The 16,228-nt window shown below is 47.2% G+C and overlaps 3 protein-coding genes across 5 annotated transcripts; 2 read left to right on the top strand and 1 right to left on the bottom strand.

The window, feature by feature from the left end:
* Positions 1 to 212: 212 nt before the first annotated feature.
* Positions 213 to 3,141, top strand: tpk2 (thiamin pyrophosphokinase 2). Its single transcript, XM_076026708.1, has 9 exons — positions 213 to 473; positions 550 to 791; positions 1,146 to 1,209; positions 1,542 to 1,672; positions 1,772 to 1,890; positions 1,985 to 2,117; positions 2,212 to 2,308; positions 2,388 to 2,482; positions 2,513 to 3,141. Exons 1-8 carry the CDS (start codon positions 404 to 406, stop codon positions 2,435 to 2,437), a joined length of 906 nt encoding a protein of 301 aa, XP_075882823.1. The 5' UTR covers positions 213 to 403; the 3' UTR covers positions 2,438 to 2,482; positions 2,513 to 3,141.
* Positions 3,142 to 3,245: 104 nt separating this feature from the next.
* Positions 3,246 to 10,803, bottom strand: LOC142888433 (rho-related GTP-binding protein RhoA-D-like). Of its 3 annotated transcripts, none has more exons than XM_076026710.1 (5): positions 10,783 to 10,803; positions 7,347 to 7,502; positions 6,373 to 6,493; positions 6,143 to 6,273; positions 3,246 to 5,278 (listed from the first exon to the last, which is right to left on the bottom strand). In XM_076026710.1, exons 1-5 carry the CDS (start codon positions 10,798 to 10,800, stop codon positions 5,108 to 5,110), a joined length of 597 nt encoding a protein of 198 aa, XP_075882825.1. In that variant the 5' UTR covers positions 10,801 to 10,803; the 3' UTR covers positions 3,246 to 5,107. The 3 variants fall into 3 exon arrangements, with proteins under 3 accessions (XP_075882825.1, XP_075882827.1, XP_075882826.1); XM_076026712.1 differs by lacking the exon at positions 10,783 to 10,803 and adding an exon at positions 9,547 to 9,618; XM_076026711.1 differs by lacking the exon at positions 10,783 to 10,803 and adding an exon at positions 9,453 to 9,477.
* A 497-nt stretch (positions 10,804 to 11,300) lies between these two features.
* Positions 11,301 to 16,066, top strand: tpx2 (TPX2 microtubule nucleation factor). Its single transcript, XM_076026713.1, has 15 exons — positions 11,301 to 11,458; positions 11,739 to 11,875; positions 12,205 to 12,466; positions 12,862 to 12,924; positions 13,242 to 13,351; positions 13,442 to 13,593; positions 13,675 to 13,852; positions 13,931 to 14,069; positions 14,177 to 14,390; positions 14,484 to 14,579; positions 14,752 to 14,925; positions 15,006 to 15,152; positions 15,257 to 15,368; positions 15,515 to 15,681; positions 15,791 to 16,066. The coding sequence occupies exons 2-15, from the start codon at positions 11,761 to 11,763 to the stop codon at positions 15,899 to 15,901; spliced, it is 2,040 nt and encodes a 679-aa protein (XP_075882828.1). The 5' UTR covers positions 11,301 to 11,458; positions 11,739 to 11,760; the 3' UTR covers positions 15,902 to 16,066.
* Positions 16,067 to 16,228: the final 162 nt, after the last annotated feature.

The following is a 16,228-nucleotide window of genomic DNA, read 5'->3' as shown; positions in this document are numbered from 1 at the left end:
GCCAAAGATATAACTATTTAGCTATCCAGCTTTATTTTCTAAAAGTTAAGTACGATGGACCTGTTTAAAGGCAAAATAACATACTAGGAGGCAACGAACGGTATTGGAGAAACAGTAAATAACTAAATGAGTCGCAGCAGTAATTGTTTGTAAAAATACAAACAATGTATAATAAAAAAAAAAATTATGCAAACCACGAAGAAGACATTCGTGACATGCGCATTGGAGGCGCGACGTCATGTTGACTGGCGTTTCGTTTTAGTGTTGTGAGAAACTTGCCATTCATGATAAAACTGTCGTTGGTCCACCGTTGTCTTTTTAACCCAGATACAACTTTATGTGTGTAGTAGTGCTGCTGGAGCTGGCATGTTTTAAAACTTCAATTCTTTAAAAGAAAAAAATAATGGCTAACGGTGCTTGGTCGGAGAAAGTAGTGCAGCTTCTCCGCCGAATGAACAGCTTCTATTTCCCAGGTACGATGCAGACATGGCGGGGATCGGAGGGCGGTGTTTCGCAGCATTGGTTGGCACTAGTTTCTTCTCTCCTCAGGCTCTTGCCGCCCCACCTGCCTCCGCTTCGAGGTGGACGGAGCGCACGTCGGCTGGATTCCTCCGCAGGTCGCCGGGCTGATCTCGCGGCACCCCGAGGTGTTCGACCCGCCGAGAGATGGCGCTGTGTCGCTCTGCGGAGCGCTGGACTCGTACGGAAAGAGGTCCGAGGCCGTGGATGCGGTGCTGCAGGCGGTGAGACATGAGAATCGCTTCACCTGCCTGAGAGGGTGGAGAGACGAGGTGAGAGAGCAAGAGGGGGCGGGGCCGGCCAGGTGGAGTCATAATGGGAAGGAAGCTCCTTTTTTGTTTTTTTTGTAACATTAAATATTTTTAAAAAATATATATACTTTTTATTCTCGTCATGATTGAAAGTATCAACTCTCATCAAAAGTATCTTATTGTGATTTTTATTTTTTATTTTTATCACAATGTGATTATTATTATTATTATTATTATTATTATTATTATTATTATTATTATTATTATTATTTTATTTTATTTTTTTTAATCAAAATTAAATTTACATCATGAGTTGTTTTTTTTTTGTCAAAATCAAATTCAAGGCAGTGACTGTGAAGTGTTGTGATTTCTCAGAGGTACAGCGTGATGCCAAAGTTCTCGGACCCTCCCCTGCTGTGGATGGAACGAGCCGCCACCAGTAAGTTGAAGTTAAATGTACCTGTCTGTGTGTGTGTGTTCATACTTATACACATTTCAAAGTCCATCCATCCATTTTCAATAGCCGCTTCTTCCTGAATTGCGGGGGTCATTCGCACTCACACACACACACCCTGCAGACAATTTAGAGTTTTCAATTCACCTCACATGCACATTTTTGAAGCCGGAGAACCCGGAGAGAACCTACACAGACACAGGGAGAACATAAAAACTCCACAGAGAAAGATCCCTGGCCTGGCTGGAATCGAACCCACGACCTTCTTGTTGTGAGGTGGCAGCGCTGACCACTGCGACTGTGATGCTCCTCCACAGGTCTGTTTGGGGTGAAGCGCTACGGCGTCCATGTGAACGGTTACACTGTAGGAGGTGACGGTGAGGTCAGCATGTGGCTGGCGCGCCGTTCCGCCACTAAGCAGACGTACCCGGGGCTGCTGGACAACGTGGTGAGGAGCGAAGAGAGACTGGAAGTAGTTTAAGCATCATGTGTTTAAATTGTCGCACTAAGGGCCGTGTCGTGTTATGTTTGTGCGCTTGAACGGAAGGCGGCAGGTGGTCTGGCTGCCGACGTGGGCGTCAAACACACTCTGGTGAAAGAGTGCCAGGAGGAGGCGTGCATCCCTGCAGCCATCGCTGAGAGGGCTTGTCCTGTGAGCACCGTCAGGTGAGGAAGGAAAATCATCTTTCTGGCAGATCGGCCGTGTGAAGCTCCAGTGCTACTCACCTGCTCAGACTTCTAACTAACTCCTGTTTCACAGCTACACCTACTTTGATGATGAGGGCGTCTTCCCAGAGATCCAGTTCGTCTTCGACCTGGAGCTTCCTCCTGATTTCAAACCCACGATCGGGGACGGAGAGGTTCAGGAGTTCTACTTGCTGCCCATACAGAAGGTCAGTGTGTGAGACTGCAGCAGAACCAGGAGCAGAACCAGGTGTTCGAGGCCACCTAGTGGTGTTTGGCTGTGACGTCCCGTCTCGATTTCAGGTCAAGGAGCTGGTGGCCTCAGACGACTTCAAGCCCAACTCGGCCATGGTGGTGCTGGACTTCCTGATCAGACACTCCTTCCTGGAGCCGGACACAGGTGTGGTGGTGTCAGATGTTCCCAGCTGTAGTTGGTGTCTCCGTCAGCTGACCTCTTCACGCTTCTCTTCTTGTTCCAGAGCCGCGCTATCATGAGCTGGTTACTGGACTCCACCAGACTCTGGAGTGATGCTGCTGACTGATGATTATACTGATGCTGTTGATGATGATGATGATGATGATGATGATGATGATGATGATGATGGTGCCCTCACACATCTCTGTTCATCTTAGAGGGAGACAAACGCTCGGCTTGGTGCCATTAAGAGAACATCCACAATGCGCTGCGTAGCTTCTGTGTGGTGAAGATGGATGCCCGGACGGGCAGACGGGTCCATTTTGCAAGAAGTTTGAGCAGCTTGTTCCATCTGCTTTAACCGTTTTTTTTAAATAAATCATCAGCAGGTCTCCTGGGCGAGGTTTGACTCCTCACAGAGGAGCAGAAACTGGACGTCAGCTGCTTCCGGACGCTGAGGGGAAAACAGCAGCAAGCTAACTAGGCCGACTGCTTTGTCATCTTTTAAGATTGTAGTAGGGATTCCGCATTTTGTGTAATATCTGTACATTCCTCCGATAATGAAAACCTGATCACGCCGGGTTTCGCCAAATGAATATATAAATCATGGATGCCTGTGGGGGGGTGCAATGTTAATTTGTGGAATGCATCTAGTTAGGCATCACAATTAAAAGTAGGTAATGTGTTAATTCCACAACAAGAGATATTCGATGTGACCTAAAATTAGTTTTGTGGAATAATGACTGCATATATCGGTGTCGGCAAAAAGTCAATATTGGACATGCCTAGATTGTAGTTTAAAAAAAAACTGATTTGTGATTATTTGAGACACAGGAAACCGACTGAATTCTTACCCGTTTAAAATGTTTTCTTCAGCCACAAGAATAAAACTCAAGAATGTGCAAAGAAGGGACAACATGTCTGTCTTTGGTCACTATCGGTTACATTTTATTTCCTTTTTTTTCTCAGAATACATTATAAAAGTTGACCGGAGAAATGTGAGTAACACATTTGTATACAAAAGAACCTTCCTCTCGCAAAACACCTGGGGAGCCTCTGTAGCGTCTACACGGCCTCGCTCTCTCTCTCTCTCTCTCTCTCTCCTTCCGAGGTGTTCGCCACGCTGATCTATTCTGGATTTAGATGTGTGCAAAAAGTACAAAGTAAGCCAGTAGCATATCACAAAAGTTACCATAACGTACAGTACAGAGCAGGAAAAGGAAGGCGTGACACCTGAAAACAACAACAACCCTGGAAACTGGTGCAACTTGAAGCAGTTGCTATTGAAACAGTGGAGGCGTGTCACTGACAATAGGGCCAAAAATAAAAACGGCCGGGTTAAAAATAACGACAATAAAACAAAACAAACAAACAAAAAAAACACGCTACAGTTTCCGTCGTGCATCAGTTCCGTATGACGTGCGTTGGCAATGTCTGCCGTCAAAACACTGTCCATCACATGACCGGCGTCACGTGACCTGACATTCATCAGATAATGTCTCTATTTACGAATTTTAGCCGATGGTTTGATTACGAGGCTTAAAAATATATAATCTTTGGTGGTGACAGAAAAAGCTACGTGACTGTTATTAACGGCGCCCCCTATGGTGGAAATATAATCCTCACGGCGAACATTCACAGAGTGAACAATCTGCTAGTTTTTAAATAACACATTGTGAGGAGATAATGTAATCGTTTTTAATTACATAATCGTTTTTACTACATAAGTTTTTCCACACCGGTAACCGTCTGGAGGCGAAGCCTCAATACCTGGTATTTTTAACGTTGATCCTGCAAGTGAGACTTCAGGGTTGAGCTTAAAAGGGGAATACGGCAAATTCTTAAGCAGCCTTGCAGCAGCTCGACATGTAGAGTCAAAAATGTAAAAAAAAAAAAAAAAAATAATAATAATAAAACAAAAACGCACAAAGCTTTTCTTCTAACTGGCACAGTAAATGCGTGATGAGTGAAGTAGGAAGGCACGTTGTACGGAACTGATGTGGAGCAGCTGCAGAAAGCGTTGAGAGTTCTGATTAACGTATAAAGAAAGAGGTTAAAAAGAACAGAGGCAGTAAGAACTGACGGCCTGTCTCCAATAAGAACCCTGCTTTTTAAGGTCATGGTTTGGTCCTCAGGGTGATCTCCTGTTGTTGAGACCAAACTGTGTTACTTACAGTGTGTCTGACGGTCCGCTGCAGTCCCAACACACACACAGCTCTCAGACTATAAAAGCACTTCGAGTATGTTCGCAAATCTCTGGGAAATAAAGAATAAGAAAAAAAAAACTAAAAGAAGGAGATAAAAAACAAAAACAAAACAAGGTCTGTGAGTGAGGGAGGAAGTGAGCGAACGCAGCGGCAGGGAGAAACCAAAGATGAACTGAGAGAAAGCAGTGGCGGCGGCCGTGGAAGGCGTCCGGCTGTTAGTGAAGCAGGCACACATCTGTGGGTTCAATGCCCCTCCCCCCTCCCCCAAAATAAGATACCTGGGACTCAGAGACCGACACACACCAGAGGGAAGCCAGGAGGAAGCTTCCTTGCATTTTCTCATCCTGGAACCATTATCAGCTCCTCCAAAATAAACAACAAAAAAAAACCCAGAATCTCTTTAATTTTTAAATTAATTCTTATGTTTGAACCCTCCGCCGATTTCCTCCCTGCCTGCCTGCCTCCCTTTGTCCCTCTGGCCCGGTGTCACCCCCTCTTATGTTTCGCCCGCGACCGTCTCTGAGAACAGGAGAGCGGATGCAGGTTTCAGCCCCACCCACCCCGGCTGCTGCACAGCCTAAAGCAGAGTGCAGCCGTTCCTCTTGCGTTTCTTGGCCTGCAGCGCCGCCCTGGTGGCCATCTCAAACACCTCCCTGACTCCGTCCTTGGTCTTGGCCGAACACTCCAGGTAGCCGTAGGCGTAGATCTTGTTGGCCATGTCCCTGGCCTCTTCCGACTTCACCGGCTCCTGTAAGGCAGCAACACACTTTGGTTTAGCCGCGTTCAGTGGGCAGAGCAGGAACCTCGTGCACGCGCACGTGGCGGACCACGCAGAAAGAATAAGGAAAGTCCATCCATTTACTTCTTCTGCAGGTTTCACTTTTCACAGACTGCGCGCTAAGCGACGCTAGCTGTGTTTTTATTAGTTTTTCGCAAAATAAAAATGAGATTTCTTAAATTTCGTCCAAGTACAATTGCGATTTGCAGATGTTTTCATTGAATGGTGTGAAACGCATAAGCCGTAATTTTCGTAAGTCTCACAGGCCGAAATTTTACGATAATTGTGTTTGTTTTTGTTTGTTTACATTTGTTTGTTTGCTTACTTGTAAAAAATATTCAGTCTCCTCCTCCGTCCAAACATAACGCGCCATTTTCACTTCAAGTGAACTGGTCGCATGACCCCCATACATCCGGTGATGCATAAATGTGAAAAAAGTGTTCTATATGGAAACCACCTCATGAGACCTTTTAGCCATATTTGAGAGTTTTTTGTTTTTTTTTCGAAGTTTAGGCGTTTCCATTACCAGGTTTCCCCGGTCACTAGGTTTTGCGCAATTATAGGAGCCATGGAAACACAGCTACTGTCCTGGAAATGACCCCTTTGGGATGTCACAAAAGGCACAAAACTGATCCCAGGTAACTGAAAAATGTGATCACCCTGTTCCTATCTGCTTCTTAAAGAGGGCCAACAACAAAGCTCCAGTTTTAGCACTAGGCTGTGAACAGAGGGCTAAGACAAAAAAAAAAAAAAAAAAAAAACTCCCCACTGCTTTCTGGAGATGCGGTGGTGTAAAAAAAGAAGCCCGCTGCCACCTAGAGGAGCTCCGCCCACCTGCTTCATCTTGACGAGCTCCCGGCGGGTGTGCTCGTCGTTCCTCAGGTCCTTCTTGTTCCCCACCAGGATGATGGGAACGTTGGGACAGAAGTGCTTCACTTCGGGGGTCCACTTCTCCGGGATGTTCTCTGCGGGGAAAAAACGCATGATGAGCGCGACGGGCACGGCAGACGACGGGCGAGCGACGAGGAAAAGCAGACAGGGAGCCTCAAGACAGGGAGTCTCACCCAGACTGTCGGGGCTGTCGATGGAGAAACACATGAGGATGACGTCCGTGTCGGGATAAGAGAGAGGTCTCAGCCGGTCGTAGTCCTCCTGTCCCGCTGTGTCCCACAGGGCCAGCTCCACCTGCACGACACACACATACACACAGGGAAATAAATGATTGAGAAAAGCAGTTGAACCTTTGAGGTGCACACAGATAATGTGATGGATCTCCGTCACCAACACATTCAAGGCAGCTTGATTTTATTTATTTATTTATTTTTATTTCGAACATGTAAGAAAGGAAAGAGAAATAAAAAGGACACAAAACCAAAACACACAAAAGAAAATGAAAACAAACAAAAAAATATACCGGTAAATGAAACAGCAACAAGGTTCATTGTCAATGCCACAATATGTGCGCCACGTTCAGAGCACTGAAATTTTGCTACTGAGCAGCGTAGTGTAAGGATAGCATGCAGGTACCGGAGAGTAAAAAAAAAAAAAGTCTAAAACTACTTCAGAGTAGTGCAAAAAAAGAATGAGTGCAAGGCTACAAAAGTGAGAGAGAGTACAGCAGTGATCAAAAGCATCCAATCTGATCTGTCAGATACTGTGGGTGCTTTACATGTATAATATTGTGACCGCCCAGGTAAGTCAAGGAGGACGCAGGTCACCAAAAAGTAGAGGGGTTGGTGTTTCACTTGTCAAATGTGTGGATCTCTAGCTGTGTTTTCATTCCCCCTAGAATTGCACTAAACCTAAATATTGAAATAAAAAACTGGTAATGGAAACACCTACACTTAGAAAAACCCCTCAAACATCGCCAAAAGGTTTTTACTCTCTCACGAGATGCTTTGGGGGAATGAGGAGTTCCTTTGACCGATTGCTTGTATATTGACTCTTTTTTGTACACTATGCGTATATATAAACCTGGAGGAAAAAAAAAAAGAGAACCCAAAAAAAAAGAAGCATCCAAACATGCAACTCTGCCCACCTGTCTGCCGTCCACCTCGATGTCGGCCACGTAGTTCTCAAACACGGTGGGAACGTACACCTCGGGGAACTGGTCTTTGCTGAACACGATGAGGAGGCAGGTCTTCCCACAGGCGCCGTCGCCCACGATCACCAGCTTCTTCCTGATAGCCGCCATCTGGAGCCGCGACAGACACAAACGCGCAAGTCGGCAAAAATAACCAAAATTTGGGGAAGACCTTGGCGAGGCGATGAGTCAGCGCTGCGAGCTGCCTCAAACAGGAAGTATTTATTGTTGCTGGAGTAGGGTTTAATTTGCGTTGACTCGACCCCTGACTGGTTGTGACAAGTGAGGCGTTGAAAATTTGCGGGAGTGACTCGTTAAAATTGAAGCGCGAAACAACTCGGTTTTCCCAAAACTATTGCCTGTGACCCGAAGAGCCCCATCTGCTGGCCAGGTTGAGGCAGACGTTGAAGTAGTGCGTTTGTCACGTATATTATTTTGCCACTTTTTATAAGTTGCTCCTTCATAGTTACCAGGATGGTTACCAGTTTCAAGGGGGGGAAAAAAAGTAAATGACAGTTTAGAAAGCACTCAATCCTTTCCGTCAAAGCGTTTCCGCGGTGTTAGCCGAGACGCCCCTAGGAAGTGCAGAATTCCCACAGGTGCTGGCAGCTTAGTAGCGACTAATGGTGCAAAAGCATTCATGAAATGGAAAACATTCCATTTTAGGGCCTGTAGAACGAGACGCATTGAATAATTGTTTATAAATAAACAAGCAACAAAAAAAAGAAGGAAAAAGAAAACCAACAGACGTGTTGTTTTCAATGAGGCAAACTGTTGGAACTGTAAATGCAAAAATGTAAAAGGCAAAAACCACTTATAATTATTATCACAACTACAAAATTCAGGCCACGTGAAATTATATTCACATAGATCTTTTCCCTCAACAGCTTTGTAGAAAAAAAAATGTAAGCAAATAATTTCAGTTAACCTGCCAAAGCAAAGTCTGGTTACGACAAAGCTTTCTGCACATGTCTGTTGCAATTTTCCCGGTTCAAGAGGTTCAAAAACACTGCAAACCAGCTGTATGTCACAAATGTTGATAAGATTCCTGCAATTTCCCTTATTACAGCAAAGTATCACAATGAATCTAAATACTATATTTTTCTTTTTGTCCAAATGTGAAAATGAAAGATATGTTTCACGTCTTGGCATATAAATAGCGGTAGACTCCGCCACTCCCGGGGCGATTGACGAGAGGCGTCAACAGAAACTTCCTGTCATGCAGCCTGCAGTCTGTTTGAAGCCAGTTTAACAGGACACAGTGCTCAACTTACCTTCCTGCGTAAGCCAGAAAATCTCAATCAAGTCATTTTTAACCTTGAAATTAATTAATGGGATTTTCACGACGTAGCATTCAGCTTTAAATAACGATCGAAACGAAACGACCGAATGTTTTTGTTTGTTTTGTTTTGTTTTAATCTCGTCTACAATCAACAGTGGTGACTTTGCATCCGGACAACTTAACGACCTGTTAACTCACACGACGTATGTTCCCGAAAGACGACAGACCCGATTTCGTTTTCCTGTTCCGTTTATGAATGTATTGATACAAGAATAACAGCTCGTGTGCAGTAAAATAGATTGAAAAACAGCCATGGGTTCCCTCAGCTTCTTGGTATTTTACCACGGCTTCCCTCAGCTTCACTTATCAGACAACGCGAATAATATGCATGTAGATGTTTAAAATAACTGTAATACCGCCGGTATGAACGGGTCACCACTTCAACATTCGCTTGACGTTCCTCTACAACTTCACTTCCTCAACGCCGTCAACGCCGATTAGCTGCTCTTTCCCCCCGAATAAAAACCTGCCACTGTGTAAATACTTTTGCTTCGAGCAAGCAGGAATACATTGAGTCGTGACATTAAGTCGATCACCACACGTATATATTTGTCTGGGGTCGATCACCGAAAAAAACGCCTGCTCGGTATCGCCCAACTTTCAGCGAGCAGCAGTTTCCATTCCTTCCGAGGGGGCTAACTGTTAGCCGGCTAACTTTGTTGGGTTTTTCGAAGCGCTTCGAAGAACAGGGGAAAAAACAGACACGACGATATATTTACCGACTCTGACAGCTACCTTGAAATATAAGCGAATTTCGATAGTGATAAGAACTTGGAGCGTCAATTCAGCGTTTAGTTAGCAAAATATACTCGCCTTTTCTTTAGTTTTCCTGTCGGACCTGCGAGTCCCACCTCTTGCCGACAGTGCCACGAAGATTGCACTCACCCTCTCGCTGTACTTTCAGCCAATCAGAGGCAGTTGCTTTGTGATAGACTTTGATGAAAGCCAATCAGTGGAATACATTCATGAAAACGACCTATGATCGCGTTTTTCTCGATTTACGCTACGCAGTGATGTCAGTGATGTTTTAAAAGATAATTGTTATTAACCAGAGTCTACAAGTAACCAACATATTTATGACAACTTTGACGCCTTGATATAAAAAGAGCGTAAACATATCCGCAACAAATATTTTAAAAATAAATGCATAACTTTGAAGACTTGTTATTTCCATTCGCAAAGAAAAGGGTCAGATATAACAACAATAATAATAATAAAAAAAAATACAATTACAGAAAGTAAAACGCAATATATAAAATGTCAACGTAGATGTCAATGGGTAATCAGCACACTGTGCTGCAGTGATAAAGCAGTTATAAAGGGGGACGCTGAAACATCAGAAGGCCACACATTTATTTTACTTCTCTCAAAAGGCTCAATGCACGAGTTTCGAAGAGAGTTCACCCATCTGCTGATGCGATTACGAAGGTATGCATTCGTTGTCAACAGGCGACTGCATACCGCTCTGACCAGTTTTTCGGTCTCAAACTTTCAAAGTAACGCCCCCTAACACACATGTCGCGGTACACAGTTTACTTTCAATCCCCAATAGACCACACGACAGAATTGGTTCTTCACGCTTTATTTGCAACAACAATAAGATCAGATACTGAGCTAAAAGAGATTCAAGATCTCCAGGGCAATATATGGAAAGGAGGGAGACTCCAATAAATGGAATCGGCTGCCTGTATAGAGATAGTATAAACCCACAAACATAAAATCACTGTATTGTCAATAAACAATCATAACTCACCCTACACAGAAAACAAACATTACAAAATAGTAATTTTTTTTTATTAAATATTAATTAATTATTAATAAAAAATAAATAAATAAATGCAGTCGCATGCACAATTATGGCATGGAGTCCCTCTTCCCCAATTAGCAAATAAATAAATAAATAAATAAATAAATAAAGTTTAAAACGACAGTAAATAATTGCCTAAAATAGCGACACAGTTTGAATTATTGGAATAATAAAAATAAAACAATTCAAGAGATAACCCCCCCAAAAAAACAATAAGTCTTTAAAAACAAACGATGCATCACTCCGTCCTTATAGCCCATCCCAGAACCCACGCGTCGGGGCGTGGCGTGGCCACAAGTTCAACCGGCGACCAACGAGAGAAACCGGCGCTGACTAGACAGACGTCGCGTCCACCGACCAACGCTATCGCGGTGCTTCTTCCTCCCTCTTTATCGCATCCGTCCTGATTTGGCCCACCTGTGCAAGAGGGGCTTACAGGGAGAACACAGCTGTCCCTACTTAATTGTTCATAGAGAAACTGTCATCCGTGACACACACACACACACACACACACACACACACACTTTTTTTTGTCTCCTCCACCGTATTCATTTATTTATTTATTTATTTTTATTTAAAAACGCAGCACAATATTAACACCGAAACATTACACACAACAACAAGAACACACACAGCCAGGCAGTCATGGTACTACAGACACTCATGAGACGCCTCGAACGAGCCCAGCCAGTATGTAGTGTTATCATGTGATCCAAACCGGCCAATAAGTCGCGAGCTCTGGTCGGTTGCGCCCTATTGGCTGGTTCAAAACGCAGGCAAACAATTTAAGCGCTAACGGTTCCTCTGCATTCCGCACCGAGTGATCCAGGGGCAAGCCCGAGCGCGAGCGTCCCGTCTGGAACTACTTTTTTAAAACACGATTTTATTTTTTAGCAAGACACCGAACTTCACGGAAAGGTACTATCTTAATTTGTTCACCTAATGCGGCATCACCCGTCTTGTTTTGCTTAAGTGTTCGTTAACGCGGAAGCAGTGTTGATGGCGCGAGAAGCTAGCTGTATGGATGGAGCATCCAGCCAGCTGCAGCGCCGTCACAACACTTTTAGGACGAGTGTCGTCTCGTCTGTTTTTCCCATGTCACCGACCCCGGGCTTCCCTTTGCTTTCAGGTCTAATCTATCTAATAACCGTCTGTCGTGTTGGGTTGGGTTTGTTTGTGTGCTCGTGTTTTTGCTCAGGTTGTCGAGCGGAGCGACGGACATGATGGCCGAGCAAGAGTGTAAAGACGCTGCTCAGTTGTACGAGTTTGACGCCCCGACGGAGGTGATGGACCTGAACGAGATGAAGGGTTCGGAAATAGACGACAATTGGTTTGGTGAGTGACTTTCACCCACTCCATGTTTTACATTTGGTGTTAGTGCTTCTTTTGTATTGTGAAAACCACAGCAAGCCCACTTCCCCCCCACCCCCAACCCTCGCTCTCTCTCTCTCACACACACACACACACACACACACCATCTTTAATCTGATTTACTGTTTTGAACTCCTGCCTGCTGACAGCGGCCACTCTAAACTTCATATTGCTTCTCAACTACCTCTTTGTTTGTTCTGTGTCCCTGAATGTCAGTTAGTTTAGTTCTTTCAATTGTGAAATTGATGGTAATTGCTTTCCGGCGTGACAATGGCAATCCTGTTTTTCTGCAGACCAGTGTGTGACGGCACAGAGCAGCCTCAAGACGCCCCGGAGGTCGTCGCGACCTCTGACCCGGGGCGACACCGCCAACCTGCCCAGGGCCGTTGTGAACCCACAGGTCAAGTCCGACCCTGCGGAACCGGGGCCCAGCAACCCCTCCGCGGCTACGCCCGCCAACATCGTCACATCGTGGGGCAGCAGTTCTCCTGCCCGGGCTGGCGCAAGGCCCCAGAGGGCCGCCACGAACCGGCCCCCAGCCCAGCAGCCACCCAGGTGAGTGGTAGTGTTGGTGTCGGTGAAGTGGCATATTTAATTTACCTGACAATCAATTTTATGCGGGTTGTATCAATGTTATATAGATGAAAAATAGACTTTCACTCATTAAGTTTAAGGGATTCATCTTTGTTTGGTCAAGAAGACTGTTAATGTTGTCACTTTACTGAACCAAAGGAGGATTTACAGTTTCTTTCAGTTGCACTTCATTCCCAATAGGAAAATGTGTTTGCTGTTTTTCTCTTAAAAAAATGTAGATGTAAAATGTAAATTTGTAGTTTCACCAAAAAATCGAAAATTAAGTTTTCAGAGAAGAAAGATCTGGATTTTATTTTTGTCCGAAATAACCCAAACCCTATTTGTGCGTATGCGTGACTTCCCTCTCTGACCACCAGGATCTCCAAACGTAAAGAGTCGACCAGCGCCGCCGCCGCGCCCCCACCAAAGAAGCACCGCAAGTATGCAAAACCCCTACCTTCACATCTTCTGTCGCCGCCGCTTCGTCTGCAAACTCACTCGCTCTCCTTTATCCGTGGTTGACTCTCAGGAGCCCGGTGGCCCGGCCGCCTCCCAGACGCAGCGTCAGGAGAAGCCCGAAGAGCTCCAAAACCCAGGCAGCCGCGAGAGCAGCGAAGGCGGCAACAGCAGCAGCGGTGGCAGCAGCTGCAACAGAAAACGCAGAGTGAGTCTTTGGTTGGCGGCGATCAGGACTTCCAACATGAGATGTAGACGCTGATTTTTTTTTCTCTCTCTCTTCTCCGTTGCGTTTAAACAGACCCAACAGCTCCGAGCAGCAGGAGCTGGAGCGCATCAGGAGCCTGCAGAAGGAGGTGGCTCTGCACCGCAGGAGGAACGAGGCCAGCTTCAAGGCCGCTCTGGCTGGCAGTGAGTCCACTGGTGTTCTCCAGAGGGTCCTGGTCCATTATAGTTCAAACCACCCTCACCTCTATTTTTTTTTTCCCCCCCCTCTCTTAGACCCGCCTCCAAAAAAGATGGTTCTGTCGGCGACCATCCCCGAAGAGTTCAACTTCTCCACCACCACTCGATCCAAGGCGGCTGCCACCGCCTCTGGCGCCGCCCAGAGGGACGTCGACTTTGTCTCTCAGCTCCGTAAACCTGCTTCACCCGTGAGTGTTTGACCTCCTGACCGCCGCCCCATGGCAATTGTGACGTCAAGGCTCAGCAGCTCCCCCTGCTTTCTGCCTCAGGCCAGAGCGCTTCGCGGTGCCACGGTGCCCAAACCCTTCAACCTGTCGACGGGCAACAAGAGGAAGACGGCGACTGAGGAGGAGCCCGCCTACGTGCCCATGGCCCAGAGGATCCAGCAGTTCGAGAAGAGAACGCCAGAGCGCTACCACCTGCGCAGCCGCATGAGTCAGGAGAGAGGTGGGGCTCGCTCCGCCCCTGTCACTGCAACAAGGGCGTCCTGTTTCAGTCGCGTGACCTCTCATGACCCTTCCTTAGGTCCGTCACCGGTGAAAGGCGACCACAGCAAGCTCACGCAGCCGCACACCCCCCACCTGATGACCAAGCAGAGGAGCCGCCCCCCCACCGTGAAGAGCAGCGCTGCACTGGAGGCCGAGGAGGTGGAAAAGCTGCACAAGTGAGGAGGCCTTATCACTGCTTTGACCTATACTTTTATTTTTTTTTATTTTCCTGCATTGGAGCCACTTCGGAATTTTTTTCCCAATGTTTCATTTGCCCCATCAGGTTCAAATTTAAGGCGCTGGAGCTCAACAGGAAGATCCTGGACGGTGCCGAGGACCTTAAGAAGCCCGCAACCAAGGAGCCGACGGTGCCCGAAGGCTTCCAGCTGCAGGTGGAAAAGAGGCTCCAGGAGCGGCAGGCCGGCAAGGCTCCGCAGGAGGAGGAGCACAAGTTCAAGGCCCAGCCACTGCCCAAGAAGATCCTGGATGGGGTGGTGGTGAGTTTAGGACCGCCGCTGCTCGGCGTTTCAGGTCCACGTCTGACTTGGTTCTGAAGGTCTGGTTCTCTTTTTCTCTCTATCCATCCTCAGGGGCTGCCCAACAAGAAGGTCCTGCTGCCAACCGTACCAGAGTCTCCAGCGTTTGCCCTCAAGAAGAGGGTCCACAGGGAGCCTCGGGTGGAGGAGGTGAGGATGCTGGTTCGGCCCTTCACACGGCGCCACCATCTGTACTCCTAGACCCTGTTTTTAATCTCGAAATCCACTGAAGCGCCAGTTGATTCACTGCACTAGACTTCCTCCTGTACCTTCTGCGTTCAGATTCCTTCTGGACCGACGTTCTCCTCGTTTCTCCTTTCAGGTGAAGCCGCCCTCCCCCATCAGGGCCCCCCCGGTGCCCCACTTCGGCCTGCCCTTCCAGCCCCGCCTGCCAGAGCACCACCACATGGAGGCCTGTCCCTTCTCCTTTGAGGAGCGGGAGCGTGAGAGGCGGGCGTTGAAGGAGAAGAGGCTGGCGGAGCTGAGAAACGAGGAGGTAGGCGGGGCTTCAGAGTCTGGAGTCTGTGGCGGACGCGACGTTGGAAGCTCACCGGTGTTTTTCTTTCCTCTGAACAGGTGCCGCAGTTTAAGGCCCAGCCGCTGCCGGACTTCGACACGGTGGTCCTGCCCGAGAGGAAGAAGCTGGGGCCCACCAAGCCGGAGCCCTTCAGGCTGCTGGCGGACCAGCGGGGAGCTGTGAAGAGCAGCCGCATGGAGCAGATGGTGCGCTGCCGCGTCACCGTCTCCTGGGTTCTCCGACGTTCTCCACGCTGAGGAAACGTCTTCCCAAAGTCTTACATGCAGATGTGTCTCCTGTGCCTCTGCAGGTGAAGGAGGAGCAGAAGCAGCACGACGAGGCGCTCCACTTCAAAGCCCGGCCCAGCACGGTCACCAGCAAGGAACCGTTCCAGCCCAAGAAGGAGAACCGTATCCCCGTTGGTAAGACGACCAGCTAGACCTTCTGGTTCTTGGTTCAGGAACCTGCCGTCAATACTCCTTGTATCTTTGGAGGTTTTCTGCCTTTACGGTGGATTCCACCTTCAACCTTTAACTCTGCGTGTGTTACGATTTGCTGTCACCTGCAGTCCCCGAGGCCTTCGAGCTGTCGACGGAGCGCCGTGCCCGAGAGCGGCAGGAGCTGGAGCGGCTGGCCTGCGAGCGGGAGGCAGAGCTGGCCATGTTGAAGGAGGAGGAGCGGCGGCGGGAGGAGCAGCAGGAGAAGGAGGAGATCACCAGGATGCGGCAGGAGCAGGCGAGTGGTCTGCGCTCAGCCATGCGAGCGTTCCCCCTTGTGGTGATCAGAGAAAACTAGATGTGCCGGCCGTCACTGACCTTTTTTTTTTGTTGTCAATTTCCTGCAGGTTCACAAGGCTCAACCTATCAGACACTACAAAGCTGTGGCGCTGAAGAAGAGCGAGATTCCACTCACTCTGCCGCAGTCACCAAACTTCTCCAACCGCTTCTGCCTGTGACCCCCGCTAACCCCGACCGCACAACATGTCACTCTGGTGACCTCTGAAATTTTATCCTCTTTACAGTCTTATTATATTACAGTTAGAAATGCATTTTTGACTGCCTTTTACTTTGTATGTTCTATTGTGTTTTTCTATTAAAACGACAAAAAATGTTAAATATTAGCGGCGCTCATCCCGTTTTCCTTACGCTTTTCTTTTCTGTCACCTTGTTTATAACTTAGTTATGCTATATTCTCAAGATGTGAATACTTCTAGCTTGTTTAGTTTCTGGACAAGCTGTGTTTTCACCTTACAACCCAGTTTCCGGCAGGGACACACCACAGA

This window comes from Nelusetta ayraudi, unplaced genomic scaffold (genome assembly GCF_046127955.1).
Source record: "Nelusetta ayraudi isolate G7.1 ecotype Tasmania unplaced genomic scaffold, CSIRO-AGI_Nayr_v1 ptg000019l, whole genome shotgun sequence".
Taxonomy (NCBI): domain Eukaryota; kingdom Metazoa; phylum Chordata; class Actinopteri; order Tetraodontiformes; family Monacanthidae; genus Nelusetta; species Nelusetta ayraudi.
Note: the sequence above shows the minus strand (reverse complement) of the source record. Positions and strands in the feature narration are given on the sequence as shown.